Consider the following 19,068-nt stretch of genomic DNA (forward strand, 5'->3'; position numbering starts at 1 on the left):
AGTATTGTGCATGTGGTAGAAAATTGAGACCTTGTAGATATAGCAGCACCCAATGGCTATATATACAACCAGTTGTGATGCTTCAAAGCAGTGCACATGTAATCTTGGTCCACACAAACAGGAAAAATATACTGAATTCTTTTTCTGTGATGTTAACCTTCCAATTGTTGCTTTTCACTTTCTATTAGTTAAAAGGAATATAGTTAATGATTTAAAGCATAACTCATGTATTGTCATTGTTACAGTAAGTCTTGTGTGCAGAATAGCTGGAATGATGAACAATTGACTTTCCTGTAGATGAAATGAATATGCAGTACAACTTAACAGTATTTTGGTGACTTACTTTACTTGTGAGGTCATACATATATCTTAATGATGGTATCTCTATTATGTGTGTTCCATACAGTAACAGACATTACATACAACATTGTATACCTCGTTTTCTCTCATTTTCAATATTTTCTTCAACAGTTTTGCTTCTTTATCATCTTTATATATCTGACTATCCATAGCCACATCATGGCAAACTCCGTTCCCCACTGCTGACTGCAATATTAGACGAGCCCCTACTGAAGTGATTAGATTTTTACACAAATTCAATTGTGTAATATTCTTGTTGATTGACAATAATTCAGCAAGTGCTTTAGCTCCTGTTAAAGTAATTTCACATTGTTCAGCCTCCAAATTACGGATTCCAATCTTAACAAGCGCTCCTGCAATAACACTGATACCATCATCACCAACTTTATTCTCTGACAGTGAAAGATACAGTAGAGTAGACCTGTTCCTTACTAGTTCAGCAATGGCAGTAGCACCTACAGTGATTGTAACACAACTTGCATTAAAACAGAGGTATATCTGTGACACACTGTAATTGTCCAGTAAGTATAACTCATCTAAAAGCAGCTGGCAATTTATTTTATTTTATTATAATATACTTTTCATCTACATGCTACTTATTGATTTGATATAGTGAACCTTGTTATAAGCCCACTTATATGGGTCTTAAAATAATTAATGAGGTGGCTCTATCATTAAAAAGCTTAGCTTATAAAAGGAGAGTGGCCTCATGAGCGATGTTTACACACATACAGTTAACTACTGTATATTTTTATTGTGCATTCAGACTAAAAATAACAGTTATCATACAGTACGGTAGTACTGTTTATTCGAAGGAATGGTCTTTTCTACCCAAGAATATCACTGAAAATCCAGCCTTACTTTTCCCTTCATTACAGCTTGGTAGTATTTAATCAAACCAAAATGACAGCCCCAAGTGATTCCAACAAGTTTCTATGAAATTAAAATAATTAACTGAATTTTCTACTAACTAGCTGACTGATGCCTTCAGCCAAACATAACTCAACTATGGGGTCTATGGCTAAGGCTAAGGCCTTACTGTTCAATGTTTCAGTTCCAAGATTCACCAACCACAACAGCTATACACAACTTAGCTTCAGGTATAGGGTAAGCTCTCTTGGTTCATTATATATGATACCCATAATAATGGCTGGTGTACAGGTGCAGATCCAGGTAGGGGGTGTTTTTGAAGTTTCCAGAAACTGGTAAAGCATATTCAAAATTATATTTTGCATTGATTTGCGAAGTATCAGAATAACAGTCAACTACCCTAATAGAACAGTCGCATTATGTATTTCTTAGTTTGCATATTATCAAAGTGTTCAATACTGGAATCCATGCCCCCAGACCCTCAGAATGGCATCTATATCTTTCACACTTCACCCTTTATTCTTTGGCTTGCTCCTGATAGCTATGTGCCAGCAAAAGCAAGCATATATGCTGACGATGTCAGCTAATAGATCTTTTGGTTACCAGATTCAATCTCAATTTTCAATGAGGGAGCATGCCCTATAATTTAAGTGTGCATGCAACAGTAAATTGGAAACCTCTCACAAAATTCCTGGAGCCGCCTTTGGGCGTACTTGCACATACTAACATGTCATAAACAAATTCACATCTAAATATGTGCAGTGGAAGGTCTACAATATTTAAAAGTGAGTACATGAAAATTAATATAAAATGTTTTATTAAGAGTTAATAATAGTGGGCCTTCCCCACTATCATTAACTCTTGGTATTACAGACTAATAAGATATGCAAGTCAACAGGAAGCCATGATATACAACTAAGAACTAGATTTTCAAATGTGCTACAATCAAAGTTGGATCTACTGAGGAATTTAAAAGTTGTGCTCCCTGGAAATCCCCTTGGAATTGCTACTGGTCACACTATATGCCCAAATATAGTGTGCAATACCTTTCATTGTTATTCCACAACCACCTATCATCAGTGAAGTTATGGCATTGTTACCCTGAAGTCCCTCTGCTATCATTGATATACCATCATCGCCAATTTTGTTGTAAGACAGCTGAAGGATTTCCAATGTGTGATCCATGTTCTTCAAAAATTTGCTAATACAGCTAGCACCTATTAATCATCACAAATAAATTTGTGGTAAAACAACAGTGCACGCTGATCACATATGTTAGACTATCTTGTAAAACAATGTAAAGTAGCTATATAAACTAATCTCACCTTTTACTGTAATTTCACAGCTTGGCGCACTTAAATTGACCAAGACTTTATTTTCTTTCAGTCCCTCTATTAACAGTGATATCCCATCATCACCAATAGGATTCCAGCCAATTTCCAACACCACTAATGAGGCACCATCTGGGGTAGTACACAACATGTAGTACAGCCCAGGAATTCCTGAGTGGTGGCATAAAGCTAACCTGAACTGATATACTGTGTGTTTTACTAGAGCATATTACATATGCATCAGTGATATATGTATGAATTGTACTGGTCAGAGTTAAGAGGGTACTGGACAGATTTAAAAGGGTACTGATTGGACTTTGAACCACTGCCGACCCGTAGTGTGGACAGAACCCTGCAGTAGAGATCAGTATTTCCTACCACAATAGTGCAGTGGAATCCTACTTGAAATTTTTGCTATCATTTACTATGGTAGTACTGGAGTCAGAGTAAAGAGGTTTGATTTTACTCACAAACAAAACATTGAACAGAAACCTTACCCTTACAGCACCTTGCTATGAGTAATTAGTAAACAGAAGTTCGTATCAACTGACTGACTGACCAACTAACTAAAAATGCCTTCAGACATTCGTACCACAACACTGTGGGCTACATTTTATTTGAAGGTTAGGTTTGCTAAATGGAAGGTAAGTACAATGCATGCATCATAAGACTTATATTTCTGGCCTTCTTGTGTTCCTTTATTTTTCATCTGTAGCACAAAGGTGCTGATTTGCAGAAAGCATATAATTTGCTTGTGATAAGTCTACCAATCACAAGGTATCACAAAAGAGTAAATTAAAAACTGTCTGTAATTTTTGAACCATGGTTTAGACAGTTGATGTAAACAGTAGGCATGCTTCACTTACTGTTTTCATTTGCATGCCAGCTGTGTAATGGACAGGATACCATCTGTGTTTAAATGTATTGGAATATCAAGTGAGGATGGATGGGAAAGCCTGGGCACTCTCTCAGTAGGAAGTCATAGAGTGCTTTAAGACATGTACAGTGACATTGCATGTAATTGAAGCATGGGTGTTATTCAGTTCCCCATTTATTCATATTTTAGACAATCTCATGCACTATGGATACAAACAACTTTTAGAGAAAATGTAAATGTGACTGTTCTATTAGAGTGGTTGACTGCTCAATCTTGTGTTTCAAGTACTGAATAAATTACTCAGTGCACTTAATTTAGCAGTGGTATTTAGTAAACTGTAGCCAATGGGCTTTGCTACTGAAAATTTGGACTTGTATACTAAAATTTGTCAAAATCGTGGACCTTTTTACTGAAATTGTGGACCCTTTTCCCAAGAGGACGGTTCTTCAGAACCCCCCAAACCCCCCCCCCCCCCCCCCCCCGGCTACGGGCCTGGCTTTAGCTCAGCTGGATGTCATGAGAATTGTCCATAGTGACTAGCTGGATTGGTTGCAGAGGCACTTCTCATGCTGTCCTTCATTTTTTTGTTTTATAATGGGTAGAACATACCTTAAATGAAGCAGAATGTTCACTTCACTTCTCAGTACTTGATATTTGGGATGTGCATTTATTAGCAATCACCACTGGATTGATTGCAGAGTTACCTCTTGTACTGTCCTTTATTTGTAGTAATGGTCTAGTAATATAGCTGCAGGTGTAGATGCATGACATTTCTTGTTTCATTTAAAATTTCTAATTTATTTACACTTGTTATAATTAAGATTAATAAATTGCATATATCTCTGTGTCAATGATCAAGATACTCAATAGTTAGTCGCTATAGGCAGCCAGATATAGAATTTTAAAAACTTCACCAAAACTCAAATTCTTTGACTGCCTACCAGCCTGCCTGCCAGACTACAGTCGCAAGGCTGGACACCAAACGAAGCAGCACATGGCCACCATTTTACATCACAATAACAAATTCACCAGTGGGATGTGCCTTTTGGGGTTCTGACGCCCTATGCACTTTGATTTTCCTTTTATCTTCAATCACAGGGGTGGATCCAGGAGTTGGGGCACAAACAGGCTAAGTTGTAGGTAGGTGGGAAGAACAAATCCTCTTGTTAGTTGCTTTATTTATTTTTTATCAGTTTGGGCTTTACAGGTAGTTGTGAAGTCTTTGAATTATTTAGCTACAAGGCTATGATAGCCTATGAATATCTTTAACACCAGAAACGATAATTATTTTTTTAGAGGCACTTAGTACACCTGAATAATTTTGAGTGACAAATTGCTTGACAGCTGGTTTGATGTTAGCCATTGTTAGGTGAATCAGTTTGCAATAAATGGTAGTAATATACATATTGTTATCATGAGTTATGGGCTTGACAAGGTTTAGTATTTCAATCAAAAGAGTATGGCTCCTCCACAAAGGGAAGAGGGAAGGGACATTTGCCCCAAATTATTTACCATTGAATCTGACTGCCTTCATCTCTCTTCATGCAATGATACAATTTTTGAGGCATTAGTTATCCCTATCAACACTTTCTTTGACATATTTTAGATGTTGCAAACTTATTTAAGCACTTATGCTCGGTAGATACCAGTACTTCATGATAGGTTCAATACCACACCCACTCGACCACGTCTATTAAAGTGATCTTGGTTGATTAATAACGATCGAGAACCACATCTCTTGACAAACTATTTATTCAACTATGATGACACACTACACTATTATTGGTCTAGCTATATTGATAATGCTAGCACAATAAAAAATATGCCAGACCCACTGGTAAGTAAAAGGCTGACTCGAGATACTCTAATACAGCATTCACCCTAATAGAACAGTTACATGTGTACGCTATAAAACCCCCCCCAAAAAAAAAAAAAATGAAGTAGAGATCCAAGCAATAAAAAGTGGAACAAGTGATGAATGATTGTATTACAGCATAGCTCTGTGGGAAAATTCCTACTTTGCCATTGAAGAAAATAATTGTTATAACATGCCATTGTAGGGATTTTCTCACTGAGCTATGCTGTAATACCGTCATTCATCTCTTGTTTCACAAATTTTTATTGCTTGGATCCCTACTTCATTTTTAAATCAATAATTTTTAACAAAATAGTATTATACACCAGCGGTTGTGACTGCTTTATTAAAGTATCTCAAGTTTCGCTGCTTATCCCAATGAGCTACACAATAGATTAAAGTTTTGTACAGCAAAACTGCAGCTGATTGCAGCTAGATCATTAAGGGATACAGTTGCCATGCGCTGATCATTTAAGGGTGTGATCGCAATGCAATTGTTTTAATCCAGCCCCCTGAAATCAAGACACACGGTAGTGTGTTGTGCAGCCAAGAAAGCCGGCATGCCACACCATGAATATATTTACAGGAAGAAACAAAATGTGATTTTCACACATACATACCTGTGCTCCCTTCTCAAATTGGAATTATTTTGTACGGCAAACACCCTCCACCTTCAGTACCCCACATATCAAGATTGCCTATTGCAATTGCGCTTTGAAATTTGGCTTAATTTCGTTGCTTTTTTCCTTTCTTCATTTAGGCAGCTTGGGGGCCTTAGAGCACACTTTATAAAAATCACTATAAAATGTAAATGCTACTTAGATTTTCTTGAGCTTTGGTACACTTAAGAATATATTGCAGCACAATCACAAACCAAGTTTGGTGCAAAATTGACTAATAGTCATAGAGCTCAGCTATGGACAACTACTTGCATTAAAAAGGCAAACACAGGGCAAAACATTTATGGGAACAACTTAAGAATCAGTAAGCACTTAGGTTAACCATCATAGCTCAAACCATTTGTGGTTTAAAAGAAATTGCATTGACAGCTATAGAGTTACAAGCTAAAAACCAAACAATTGTAAATCGCGGAGTCGAACAGTCACCATGGGGTAAAAAGGTGCATGAAAAATGGCCAAAAACTTACTGGCATTCGAACCATGGATACTGAACACCAAAATCCTTAACCACTGAGCTGCTGCTACCACAGCTGATCACCTCACTTAATTTCTACTTTATAAATGAAAATTCTACTTACAGTAACAGTAAAAGTTCATAGATCTACCAATGGAAAATCTAGATACTCTAAAGGCATTTATCAGCTTGACCATTATTGCAAAGTTGGTTTGAAGGAAAGTGAGGTTGCTTTTAAGTGATATTAAAGGGCAAGAAGCCCAAATCCCCATGATCCCTACTATATGAAATACAAATTTTAAAGGCTATAACAGTGATAACAAAAGCAAGCATACTAAAACGTCTCAAACTTTTTATCATAATAATTATGATAATATGTAGATCTTACTTTTCGTCATAATCTTTGTCAGATGGCTTGCTCCAGCTAGACTGAAATAATTATGACTGAAATCAAGTCTTTCAAGATGGCAAAATGCAGTGTCATTCTCGTTAGGATAATGTTGTACTAACATTCTGGCCCCGTCATCTCCAAAGTAACATTCATTCAGAAGCAACTGCGAAATTGGATAATGTGATAAAACAGTAGAGGTCGCAAGACACTCATAGGGTGCCAAAATTTCATAATTGATGTCTAAACGAAATGGTGCATCTGGCAACATTGGCTTAGTTTGTTTGCTCTCATACACACACTGCACTGCTGTGATAGCGTCCTCTTGATGTAACTCATCACAGACGAATTGTGCTGCTCTATAAGATACTAATCCAGTCAAGCCACTCCAGAAGACAGATACATTACAATATTCATGAAAGGTCTCAGTAAACAAATCCTCTTGCTCATTTTGTGGTAGTGTTGTTATGTAAAGTGCACACAAGAAGTCTTGGATGGTGAAGTGTGCAAAAGAGAAGGTGACGTTGTCTGTGGGTAACTGGCCAGTGTTTGCAATCTTCAATAGACCATAAAAACAATCTGTAACTTCCATGCCACATTGCATAATGTCTCCCACTGTGTAAATGTCTTTTGGTTCCTCCTTCATAAATCTCCAGTCAAAGCCAATGTATGCTAGCCTACCTAAACAAAACACTGTTCCTATTACCTGCTTAGGAATACCTTTCAACATCTCACACATACTTTTCTCTACTTCATCGTCAACTGGATGCGTTGGCTTGACACCATTCTTGACTTGTTTGGACAGGATGGTCACAATGAAGAACTGATATAATTCAGTTAACGTCCATGATGGCTTCATGTCCTGGACGCCGTGTGTTTGCTTATGTATGCCCTGTGATTCCACTTGATCTTCAGGAAGGTCTGCTGAGAACAATTTTGATATGAGACTAACATCATTCACTGTTAGTAGCTCGAGTAGTTGAGGGTAGAAGTGTCTGAATATCAGACTGGTTATGTCACAATAAGCATCGTCTTCATTCTCATTTGTAATTGGTCCTGTAAAGCCATTTATAAAAGTAACGTATACTGTCTACTGTACAACAGGAAAAATTCGTCATCAAAAAATTTTTGTTGCTGGCTGTATCAACGAAAATTAAAACGACGAATTATTTCCAACTATACAAATAATTCACGCATACAAATATTAACGTATAGTTATTCTGTCAAATTTTTTTCCGTCAATTATGCTAGTGACGAAAATATGTTGCGTCAAAATTTTAATAGATGAAAATTTTCCTGATTTACAGTATTCACCCACCACCTGCTAATTAATACTTGATCGCTGTCATGCTACAACCGGTCTCTCCAGGCCGTGGTTTTTGCAAGGGTTTGTCACTGCTATTTTTTTGTATCAGCAACTATACTTACAGCAACTATACTTGGTTCCCCTGGACTACTTGCAGTACTGCACTCCTCCTCCCTTCCCAGATAACTTACGCCACTTGTTTTTTTGTTGCTTTATAGTTAGGTACTGGAGGGGGCAAAGCCTGCACGAGGGTGTATATCCATTCACTGGACTGGAACTGGACTCCAGTTTTTTTGTTAGTTTGTTTTCCTTTTATCACCAGATTTATTAAAAAGTGTCTTAGAAACCGATAACATTCACCATGAGGCATAAAACTTGTACATTGATTACAAATACTGCAGTAAAAATCTTAGTGAAGTTCGTAATCAAAAATAATTTCCTACTGCAGCTGCTAGCAATGTTTCAAGCACTGTGCATTAACTAATGCATGTCTGTCTTCTCTAGCCTTCTTTTGTAAAATAGCACACCATATAATATACATTTCAGTTACACCATCCAATTACATTATGTAACATAGAAATTGCCTATAACCTGCACATTCACTCTGGCTCCTTGCTTTGTAATGCTTATAAATAGCAATGAGTACACAGTGTTAAAGAATTACTTCCCAATGTGTACACTTTCAAACAGGAAGGTAAGGTTACACATATTTGCAAAAAAAACAACACAGTGCATGAGTGTAAATCTACAACTAGCTGTATGTGCCTTTTTTCAAGACAGGAGAGCCCTAGCTCTATGTGTGGCGTACTACTCTATGTATGTAATCACTTTTAGTGGTTGAAAAAGGTGTTTGTGGTAAAAAAATGCGAGTCCAGTAGTCCAGCCCAGTGAATGGATACACCTGCTTGTAGGAGGTGCTTACCATGAGCCCAACACCGTGACCACGAGACAGAGAAACGTTCCCAAAGGGTGTAACTAATCACTGGACTGGACAGACAATTGTGCTAGCTAAGAGTCTTTAGGGAACCTGCAGCCAGCTACTACTATGCATATATTTTCACAACTTTTTATCATGCTTTATGGCACTTGTACACTTCTTACTGTTGTGCTTCGGGGCCGGAATATGATATAGATGATTATCCAAAATTAACCTACCATGATATCCTTGAACGAAAAGTAATGGCAAACCATTGGAGACACATGTAAGCTATCCTATTGTAGCTATAGTCATATATCATGATAACTGCTATCATGATAGTTCTTACATGATATGCAAAGGCGGATCCAGAGGGGTTCCATGGAACCCCCCTTTTGAAAGAGCCTCTCTTACTTGAGATACTCTAATAGAGCAGTCAAATCGAGATACTCTAATAGAGCAGTCACAGTCTATTGAGGAGCAGTGTAGGAAGCTATGTATCTAGTTATAAATAAGGAAATATAGTTGGTGAGGGCATCTATGGTGAGGGGCAGCTATTGTAAGTAGGTGATGACCTTTTTTGTTTTGGTCTAAACCTGAAGTTGCAATTCCAGAATGGAACCCCCCTTTTTAAAAGTCTGGATCTGCCCCTGATATGCACTGCTAGCTTACCTACATGTGACCAAAATTAATTTGGCAATGTAAAAGCTTGCCACTGTCTCCAAGACTTTATATTGTTGGTTAATCTTCACTAGTACATTCCCTGCATACAGATATTGAGTGATTGATTGATAAAGAGTATATTAAATAGTAGTAAGATCACTAGAAGTCAGTGTTAGCTTACTCTGACTATTCCTCACATTCATCATTTTAGTAGCTAGGTTTTCTCTCGAGTTTTTCTCAAGGCCTTTAGCTACCAACCTTAGAGTCAGACTGTGTAGTGAAACGAAAAAATATGCCAGTCCACGCCAGTGATTAGTTGGGTATCACTCTTTTCACCCTATTTCATAACCCTACAGAACTTAGAAAAATAACGGTGAACCAAAAAGGTGAAAAAAAAGTGCAGTATTGAAGAGGGATCGAACCCAGGATCCCAATGTGATGGTCCAATGTGCTACCGATTATGCTACCTCCCTTGATTCCCTTCTTTTGTATCTTATAAATGTGACTAACGAAATAAGCTGTATATAGTAAGAAGAACCTAACCCTGAAGGTGAAGAAGAAACCAAAGCTGAACTCTAACCCTAACGCTAGCTCTAACACTACTAGACGCTTCCCCTAAGGTCTACTACTCGTGGCAACTACTGGACGCTTCCCCTGGGGTCTACTACTCAGGCGCGGCAACTACTGGACGCATCCCCTAAGGTCGACTACTCGCGGCAACTACTAGATGCGTGCCCTAAAGTCGAAGAGAGAGAGTAACTACAGTAGGAAGTCTGGATGCTTTTGAGCTTAATATTACGTAAGGGTTATGAAAGGTGGTGAAAAGAGTAAAACCCTGATTAGTTACACCAGTCCGTTCCCAAACGTACACCCCGAATGTTATTATTATCTACTTTACCAGTTAGCTAGGCACTGGAGGGTGTACACAGAAGGCAGAGCCTGTTCGAGGTGTTTACCCATAGCCTAGGAACCTAAGCGAAAATCTTTGAGCTAAATATCCTGAAGTGAAACGGGACAAATACCTAGAAGGGCTGAAAAAAAAGGCAACCCCATCGTGACTTGATCCGCAGGCCACCCAGATTCCGGCCAAGCGCCACGCTCGGAGCCAACTTACCTAAGTAGGGAAATGTTGTTGTTATTATCTACTTTACCATGTGCAAGACTAACCTCTCCTATTAACCCTGTTCCCCATTCCGAAGATAGTCTACATACAATCCACATTCTGTGCTCTAAAGTCTAAACGTTCATTCAACAAACTCAAAACGTGCACCTGCTCGCACAGGGTGCACAGGTTTCGGCTCGGGTTTCGGGTGCAGGTGCTATCCAGATCCGTAAAATTTCTAGTCACCATAGCAAAAAGCGTACCGTATTTCCTCAATTAAACGCCTGTCTTGATTAGAAGCCGGGGGGTTTCCAGCACCTTTGGAAAATCGAGGAAAATAAACGCATGGTCTCAAATAGAGGCCCGGGCTATTACTTGAGTCTACTGTTATTGGCTTTAATTGTTTCCCTTGTTGCTGCTGCTTGAGTTTAAAGCCTCTGAGGGATAACGGTATTACAAGTAATCACGTGACTGCGTGAGTAGTCCGGACGAGTCTTGAGAGCATGTAGATGTGTATGATACAACTATTTTCCAATCATTTTAAGCCTTGACTACACTTGTTAATATAGTCAACACACTTTATGTTCTCTATGCAGTAAGATTATGTTTCTGGTCCTTCGAAAATCAGTTTAGGTGCGGGCGGGCGGAATTCAGCAACAACAGGGGCGTAGCCATGCAAGGGTGGGGATGGGCGGGCATTTGCCCAACCATCACAGTTTCTTGCCCAACCATCAGTTTTGCCCAATCATCACAAGTAGCTTAAGATTCAGGCGAGGATTCACAGCATTACACAAAACAACCCTACTCCCTGTTGGGTCGGTCTGCAGTTTCAGCAGGTGTGGCTGCTGCTAAGGGAGAAGAAGATAAGGATGCTCACCATGATGAGCTTGTACAGGCTGCTGGAGGTGTTTTTGTCCCCCTGGTGGTTGAGTCCTTGGGTTTGTGGTCTGCTGCTAGTCGTCCTGTCTTGCAGGATATTGCTTTGAGGACAACCAGAAGTGGCATTTCTCGTGGCCTAGCATACCGCCATCTGCTAGAGCAACTCTCTGTTTGTCTGTGGCGCCACAATTCCCGGACATTTTTACACCTATTTAGCCTGTTGCCTGGCAGTCCTTTGTGGGAGTTGAACTCTGTTTCATGCTCCCACCCCCTGCAGTTTGGCCAGTAGACTGCAGGGCTTTCTTGTTAAGGCCCCTGTCCGGGGGTTTTGCTGTGTGCATGCTGGCGGTCCATGCGGTGTTTTTGTAGGCCTGTGTAGGCTCTGTAGGTTTAGCTGCTTTTTCCTTTTTCTGCTTTTTAAATTAAATTAGGTTTAACTTCTAGCTAGAGATCGGGGAGGATGGGAGTGCCATTAGGGCCGGAATAAAAAAAAGAAAAAAAAACAAAAAAAAAAAACAACCCTACTTTAATACTGTAAAGCGTAAACGTGTACCTCATTCAATGGCGGATCCAGGATGGGGCATTTGGGGCAAATGCCCCCTCCCTTCAAGAAATTGCATATAAGATCGAGACACTCTAATAGAGCAGTCAATTACTCTAATAAAGCAGTCACAACGTTCATGAGGCAGTGCAGCTTACTTTTGAAGCTATAAATTTTTTTTAAAAGAAAGAAGAACCGGCCCAAGTTGGCACTCCTATCCACCACACTCTACTCTACGCTAAGATGTTCTATAAAATGGGTTTAGCCTTTTCCTACACCTACAGAGCTACTGAAACAGAACCTACAGAACACAGAATAGAAAAAAAGGAAATGGGGGTTAAACGGCCCCAAGACGCCCCTCCCCCAGTGCAAGGTCAACTAATGCTGGAACATGACCCTTAAAGGGATGACCAGAGGAGGAGCGAGAACCCCTTTGAAGGAACGAGAATCCCTTTGAAGGAGTTCTCGCTCCTTCAAAGGGGTTCTCGCTCCTTCAAAGGGGCTTAAACGGCCCCATGACCAGAGGGGGAGCGAGAACCCCTTTGAAGCTATAAATAGGATTTTATTTTACATAACATACGTGATATAATATATTTGGTAAGGATAACTAACTATTATTGTTGCGACCTTTTTTTTTCTTCAACGTTTTTCAGCAAGGTGCCCCCCCTCTTTCCAAACTTTGGATCTGCCCTGTCATTTGTTAAACCATCACTTCGAAAGAACGGATTGAGATAGATGGTGTATCATGTGACCCATTACACTGAAAATTCCTGGGGAAGTCCCCATAATTATGTTCTATACCATAATTTATTCGTAATTTGTACCGTACGCATATCAGTGATACCCATGCAGTGGCGGATCGGGGGGGGGCTTCCTGCATCCCTTTCAAAAACATTGCATACAAGCTAGATCGAGATACTCTAATAGAGCAGTCACTCTAATATAGGGTCCACAACGTGAAATCTCGACCTCCGAGAATCAACTACCAAACTACCCACAAGTGCTAGGTTTGGTACCACTTAGAAAATGCCAGATTGGCGTTATTTTTCATTAACGTCTTGTCGTGCAAATCGGCGAATATGTTTACAAATTACGAGATTTTTTGCTATATCTTTAAGGAAATCTATTTTCAAGCTACAATACGCACTCTCAACCTTTCTTATTAACTGTACTCTAAACTAAAACCATCAGTGGCTGCATTGTCTTGAGCAATTTCCAGCCGCAGCATCGCGAAAATCAAATTTCGGATTCGAAGAAAGTTTCGATGCCACTGGAGCACACAGTAGCAATGCCAAAGTAACCCTCCCAGGTCAGACTGGTCTGACATGGGTCCAACTACTACCACACCAAATATCATCGAATTCCAAAATTGTTTGCTATTTGGCTGAGCTCGACGGCTGTCAAAAATGCAGATTTTATTCACTGACGGGAACCTTTACTAGCCAGAGGTACTAGTTTACTTCTAAAAAGCTTGCTAGACCCATAGCCAGTAGCTTTCATTCATAGGATTGGTATAGCAGTTCTTCTATAGCGACCTCAAAATTCGCCAAATGCCGATATCCACGAATTTTGCCGATATCGACCAATTTACAACCGTTTAAAGAAATCTTGTACAGCAAACGTGATGTTTTGCCCCTCTAAAGTCATGCTGCATCCTTGTTTAGTTATATTCGTCCATAGAGTGGCAATGGCGGCTCTCTTATCGAGGCCAAAATCCATCGAAATTCCCATCTCACCATTTGTCATCAGTTTTAGGAAGTTTTACAAGTCAAACATGCTGGTTTGCCTCTCTACATCTTTACTGGACGTTTCAATCACCTTCGTATGTGTAGGCACCTTTCTTTTTTTCAATTCAATTATTAGCTTTATAGTGCAATGTTACAGGTGTACATGGTTGTACAACAATAGAAGTGAGTTTGTATACAATTGCACTAAAGGTAATCTGGTAAGTACAAGATCCCATAACTTAAATTAAGTACTTATCATTACTTATATAATTACAATTAGCTGATAAATGAATCAAAGTTAGGTGGCTTGGGATGTTTGGAGCAGATGCTACAAGGACATGTAAAATTCTTCAGTCTCTTGAAAATGTCAGAGCACGCCAATTGGGCGTAACCATCCACACCACTCACTGCTTATTTTGTTTCATTGATTCCACGAAAATCCAGCAGAAATATTACATAACCCAACTGGAGTTAGTCTAGTTCTAAATATCCACCTTCGGAACTCTACATGAATGGAAATTTCGATTGTGGTTTTTGATAATCGGCATTTGCAATTCGGTAATCATTTGTATAAACATGTAGAGTACAATATTTAGAGCTAGACTAACTCCATTTGCGCTCTATTACATTTCTGCTAGTTTTCCTGTCATTCTTTCGTGGAACCAATGAAACAAAATAAGCGTTAACTGGTATTGATGGTTGCGCCCAGTTGGCGTGCTCTGACGTTTTCAAGAGATTGAATAAAGCTGTCTACACAAACGAAGGTGATTGAATGGTCCAGCAAGGATGTAGAGAGGTAAACCAACATGTTTGACATGTAAAACTTCCGAAAACTGATGACAAAATAATGGTGAGATGGGCATTTCGATGGATTTTGGCCTCGATAAGAGAGTGGCCAGTGCCACCCTATGGACGAATATAACTAAACAAGGATGTAGTATGACTAGAGAGGCAAATCATCACGTTTGCTGTGCAAGATTTCTTTAAAGGGTTGTAAATTGGTCGATATCGGCAAAATTCGTTGATATCGGCATTTGGCGGAATTTGAGGTTACTAGAAGAGCTGCCAGACCAACCATATGAATGAAAGCTACTGGCCATGGGTCTAGCAAGCTTTTGAGAAGTAAACTAGCACATCTGGCTAGTAAAAGTTCCCGTCAGTGAATAAAATCGGCATTTTTTACGAATTTTTGACAGCCGTCGAGCTCAGCCAGATGGCAAACAATTTTGGAATTCGATGATATTTGGTGTGGTAGTAGTTGGACCCATGCCAGACCAGTTAGACCTGGGAGGGTTACTTTGGCATCGCTACTGTGTGCTCCAGTGGCATCGAAACTTTTTTCGAGTCCGAAATTTCATTTTTGCGATGCTGCGGCTGGAAATTACTCCAGACGATGCAGGTACTGATGATTTTAGTTTAGAGTACAGTTAATAAGAAAGGTTGAGAGTGCGTATTGTAGCTTTAAAAGACATTTCCTTGAAGATATAGCAAAAAATCTCGTAATTTGTAAGCATATTCGCCGATTTGCACGACAAGACGTTAATGAAAAATAACGCCGATCTGGCATTTTCTAAATGGTACCTAGCCTAGCATTTGTGGGTGGTTTGGTAGTTGATTTTCGGAGGTCGAAATTTCACGTTGCGGATTAGGGTCCGCAATCCGAAAAATCAACTTCTACAAATCAATCCCCCTATACCATTGTGGGATGTTCATTTTAGTATCCCATTGCTAGATCCACCATGAAACCGGAGGCACGATTGCTGCCTTCACAGAAATATCGTTTTCAGTGTCTCACAAGATGCAAAATATATATTTTTAACGAAGTGGATATTTAACCGGTCACCGGCTAACGAACATAAATTTATTTAGCCGGTCACTGAGAGCGCGAAGTCTAACCATCACGTACACTTCACGAGAGTGAGACAAAAAGGCGCGATACGAGTGGAAGAAATGGCGCAATTTGGAATCATAACTCTCAACTCAAATGGGGCGATCACATGAAACATCTAGTAGCCAAAGCATCACGGTCTCTGAATTACTTGCGCCATACTCTGTTTTCATGTTCTGCATCAGTCAAAGCAACTGCATACCGGGCTGTAGTGAGACCTATTCTGGAGTATGCTTCCCCAGTTTGGTGCTTACACACTAAGAAGGATGTGACTAATTTAGAAGCGATCCAACGTCGTGCTGCCCGTTGGGTGTGCGGTAGTAGATGGGATACTATTAACCATAACTGGTCTAGGTCTTCAGACTCTTGCCTACAGGAACTTCATTGGCCAACTCTTCATACCAGAAGATCTTACTTTTCGACCAGTCTGACTCATGATATTTTACATAATAGAGTTGCTATCCCATTTTCTAAGTATTTTCAATTTTCTACCACCGTCACTAGATCTCATCCAATGTCGTTATTTATTCCATCCTCCACTATTAACTCCCGGCGTTTTTCCTTTTTCATCAACTCTCCCTTCCTATGGAACACCATTCCCCATCGTATTCTAAAATTGACTAATCCAGTTGCGTTCCGGACTGCACTTCGTCGTTTTCTTTTTGCATAATCTTGTAACTGTTTTGTTTTTCAATCCGTGTATTCTAATGTTATTGTTTTGTGTTTTGTTTTTGTATTACTGTTATGTGTTTGTTTTTTGTACTTGCATGTTCTGTATGGGGAGCACGTTTGCAGGCTGTGCCTTTTGTGTACCCATGTCTTTGACAAAAATTGATAATCTAATCTAATCTAATCTAATGATAGTGGAAACAGGGCTCAATACAATATGATGGAGAAAATGGGAGAAGAGGGCGTGGACGAAGTTGAGCGACTTGGAACCATGACGGAAAGAAGGCACGAAGTAGAGACCCGCAAAGCATACAATATGATGCATATGGGGGAAGTGGGAGAAAAGGGCATTGAGGACAAGGTTGATATTGAGCAGATGGGCCCATGTCATCAGGTCAACTTTGTTGGCATTAATGTTGGTGACAGGTTTGCTAGTATCAAAGTACTTTCAGACTCACTTCTACAAGTACAGGATAACACTTACGTGCAACTGTGGACTAGAGATTCTCGCACCTTGAAGGGTGCAAAACGGAGATATCCGCTGAAGGCTGGTAATGCCAATCCAGAACTAAAATATTATTCTTTGTCCCTAACTTGCTCGTGTGGTGGAAGAAAATCATCGCAGAAGGCAACCAAAAGGAAAACTAAGTTAGATTTAATGCTGTCTGTTTATGTATTGATAATTCCTTTTGTTTAGTTCATTAAGGCAAGATTGTGAAGCTGGCATAACTTCCAACTTATCAGAAGATGGACAACATTTGGTTGTAACCACTATAAATGATGTACATAATCATCCAGTGTCCAAGGCAAGGGTTAATATAACTGTAAACTTGCTTAAGCAATACTTAATATATATATATATATAGGAGATATATGATCATCTACCTCGTCAACATAGATTTGATGAAGATACATTGGGCCATGTTGAGGAGGCATTAATGCTCAAAGCAAATATAAAAAGGTGTTAAAAGTACACCTTGAAAAGAAGACTGGGAACAGTGGGAAGCATATTACTTTAAGGGACCTGTCAAACATTGGAGCAAAATTAAAGGAAGTTGATCACAACGATTTAGCAAGAACTGTTCGTCGTCTTCTAAATGTTTCTATTGGTTTGTAATTTCTACTGTCTGTTAAAACACCAACTAAGACAATGATCCACTTATTTGATTTTTTTCATTTTTTTTCGGTTGAAATTCTTGTATCAGATTAACTGAGTCACATTCGAGCTGCTTTATAGAATATCCAAGTCTGACCCATGATGGATTGAAACATGGCTAAAATGTGGAAAACAGACTCACAAATGTACTGGTAGGAATGGAAAGAAAAGGCACCAATGGGTTGAAATCATGATTTAAAAGTATGCCTGGCTGCCTGCTCAAGTTGATATTTAGCTCTGCACTTAAACCAATCTTCAATTTTGTTCTTTTTGTAACTTCTTTACAGCACTAACAGACAACTTCGCTATCACAGGCAATCATAATGGTACTTTTAAAAGACTAGCTAGCCGAGGGCTTAATATCAGCTTGAGCACACTTCAGGATCATTTTTAGAGGTTTGTTCAGGCCATTGTTGCATTGTATATTCTACCTAGTGGTGAGTTTTTTGAGTTGCTACGGAATTTAAAAAAAAATTAATGGAATTTTCTAGTGACTGACTATGTGAGTAACTGACTGACTAACTGTACATTCAGACAAGCATAACTCGATAATGGCTAAACCTATGGGCTTGATTTTTCACTGTTCAATATCGTTTCAGCCCAAGAGGTGCCTTTTGGCATACTGCAGTATGTACAATCCATTCTTCATGGACTTACCACTGTCCTCCTTTGTGTCCCATTCATCTTTGCTTACAGCGAAAAGTGTTGATTTGGTGGTAGCACATGATGGCTTTCCAGATATCGAAATTTGATAAGGAAATTGAAGTGGAGTGGCCACTGGTACTTGAAATGGAAATGTCACCAGTATCGGTACTCAAATGTCACCTAACTGAAATGTCACCGGTACCGGTACCGGTACTCTAACTTGAACTGGAGTGGCTACTGGTACTTGAAATTGAAGTGGCCATTATGCTTTCCTTTCACCTTTCAGCCTATTATGCAACATTACAAATTAACTTAATGAAGCACAGTACAAAAGGTGCATCTCTGCAGTCAATCCATTCAGTACAGAAAAATATGGGCAATTGGCCAACACAGCCACAGCCGTGCTATTGCAAATTGACACTTTGCATTGACAACAAAAAGTACTGGAGAACAAAGGCAAGTTAATGTTGTGTGCATCGTACGTATATACTGCGGTTGGTGAAAAGGCACAATTGCTAGATGAAGCAGTGTCGAACACTGAAGAAATCAAACCTGTGGCCTTATCCATTGTCAAGTTGTGCTTGGCTTAGTTAGTCAGTCAGTCAGTCAGTCAGTCAATCAGTCATCATAAATTCTGTTGAATAGAAAACTTTAAAATTTCATATTGTACTTTGCGTGGGAGGATCAACACAATGCTGCGTATTGTATTCTCCATACAGTACTAATCAGCTGCATAACTGTACTGTATGAGTCATACAGTA

At 39.3% G+C, this 19,068-nt stretch overlaps 1 protein-coding gene and 1 long non-coding RNA gene across 4 annotated transcripts; one reads left to right on the plus strand and one right to left on the minus strand.

The window, feature by feature from the left end:
• Positions 1–335: 335 nt before the first annotated feature.
• Positions 336–11,222, minus strand: LOC136266278 (ribonuclease inhibitor-like). Of its 3 annotated transcripts, none has more exons than XM_066061287.1 (6): positions 10,868–11,222; positions 6,816–7,871; positions 2,556–2,693; positions 2,277–2,447; positions 436–815; positions 336–384 (listed from the first exon to the last, which is right to left on the minus strand). In XM_066061287.1, exons 1-6 carry the CDS (start codon positions 10,890–10,892, stop codon positions 370–372), a joined length of 1,785 nt encoding a protein of 594 aa, XP_065917359.1. In that variant the 5' UTR covers positions 10,893–11,222; the 3' UTR covers positions 336–369. The 3 variants fall into 3 exon arrangements, with proteins under 3 accessions (XP_065917359.1, XP_065917360.1, XP_065917361.1); XM_066061288.1 differs by lacking the exon at positions 10,868–11,222 and adding an exon at positions 10,599–10,686; XM_066061289.1 differs by lacking the exon at positions 10,868–11,222 and adding an exon at positions 9,710–10,182.
• Positions 11,223–16,858: 5,636 nt separating this feature from the next.
• LOC136265648 (uncharacterized) lies at positions 16,859–17,494 on the plus strand. The gene is made up of 3 exons (XR_010705645.1): positions 16,859–17,154; positions 17,204–17,312; positions 17,373–17,494. It is a non-coding gene; the product is annotated as an uncharacterized lncRNA (long non-coding RNA).
• The last annotated feature ends 1,574 nt before the right edge of the window (positions 17,495–19,068 follow it).

Source organism: Dysidea avara, chromosome 9, assembly GCF_963678975.1.
Source record: "Dysidea avara chromosome 9, odDysAvar1.4, whole genome shotgun sequence".
Classification (NCBI taxonomy): Eukaryota; Metazoa; Porifera; class Demospongiae; order Dictyoceratida; family Dysideidae; genus Dysidea; species Dysidea avara.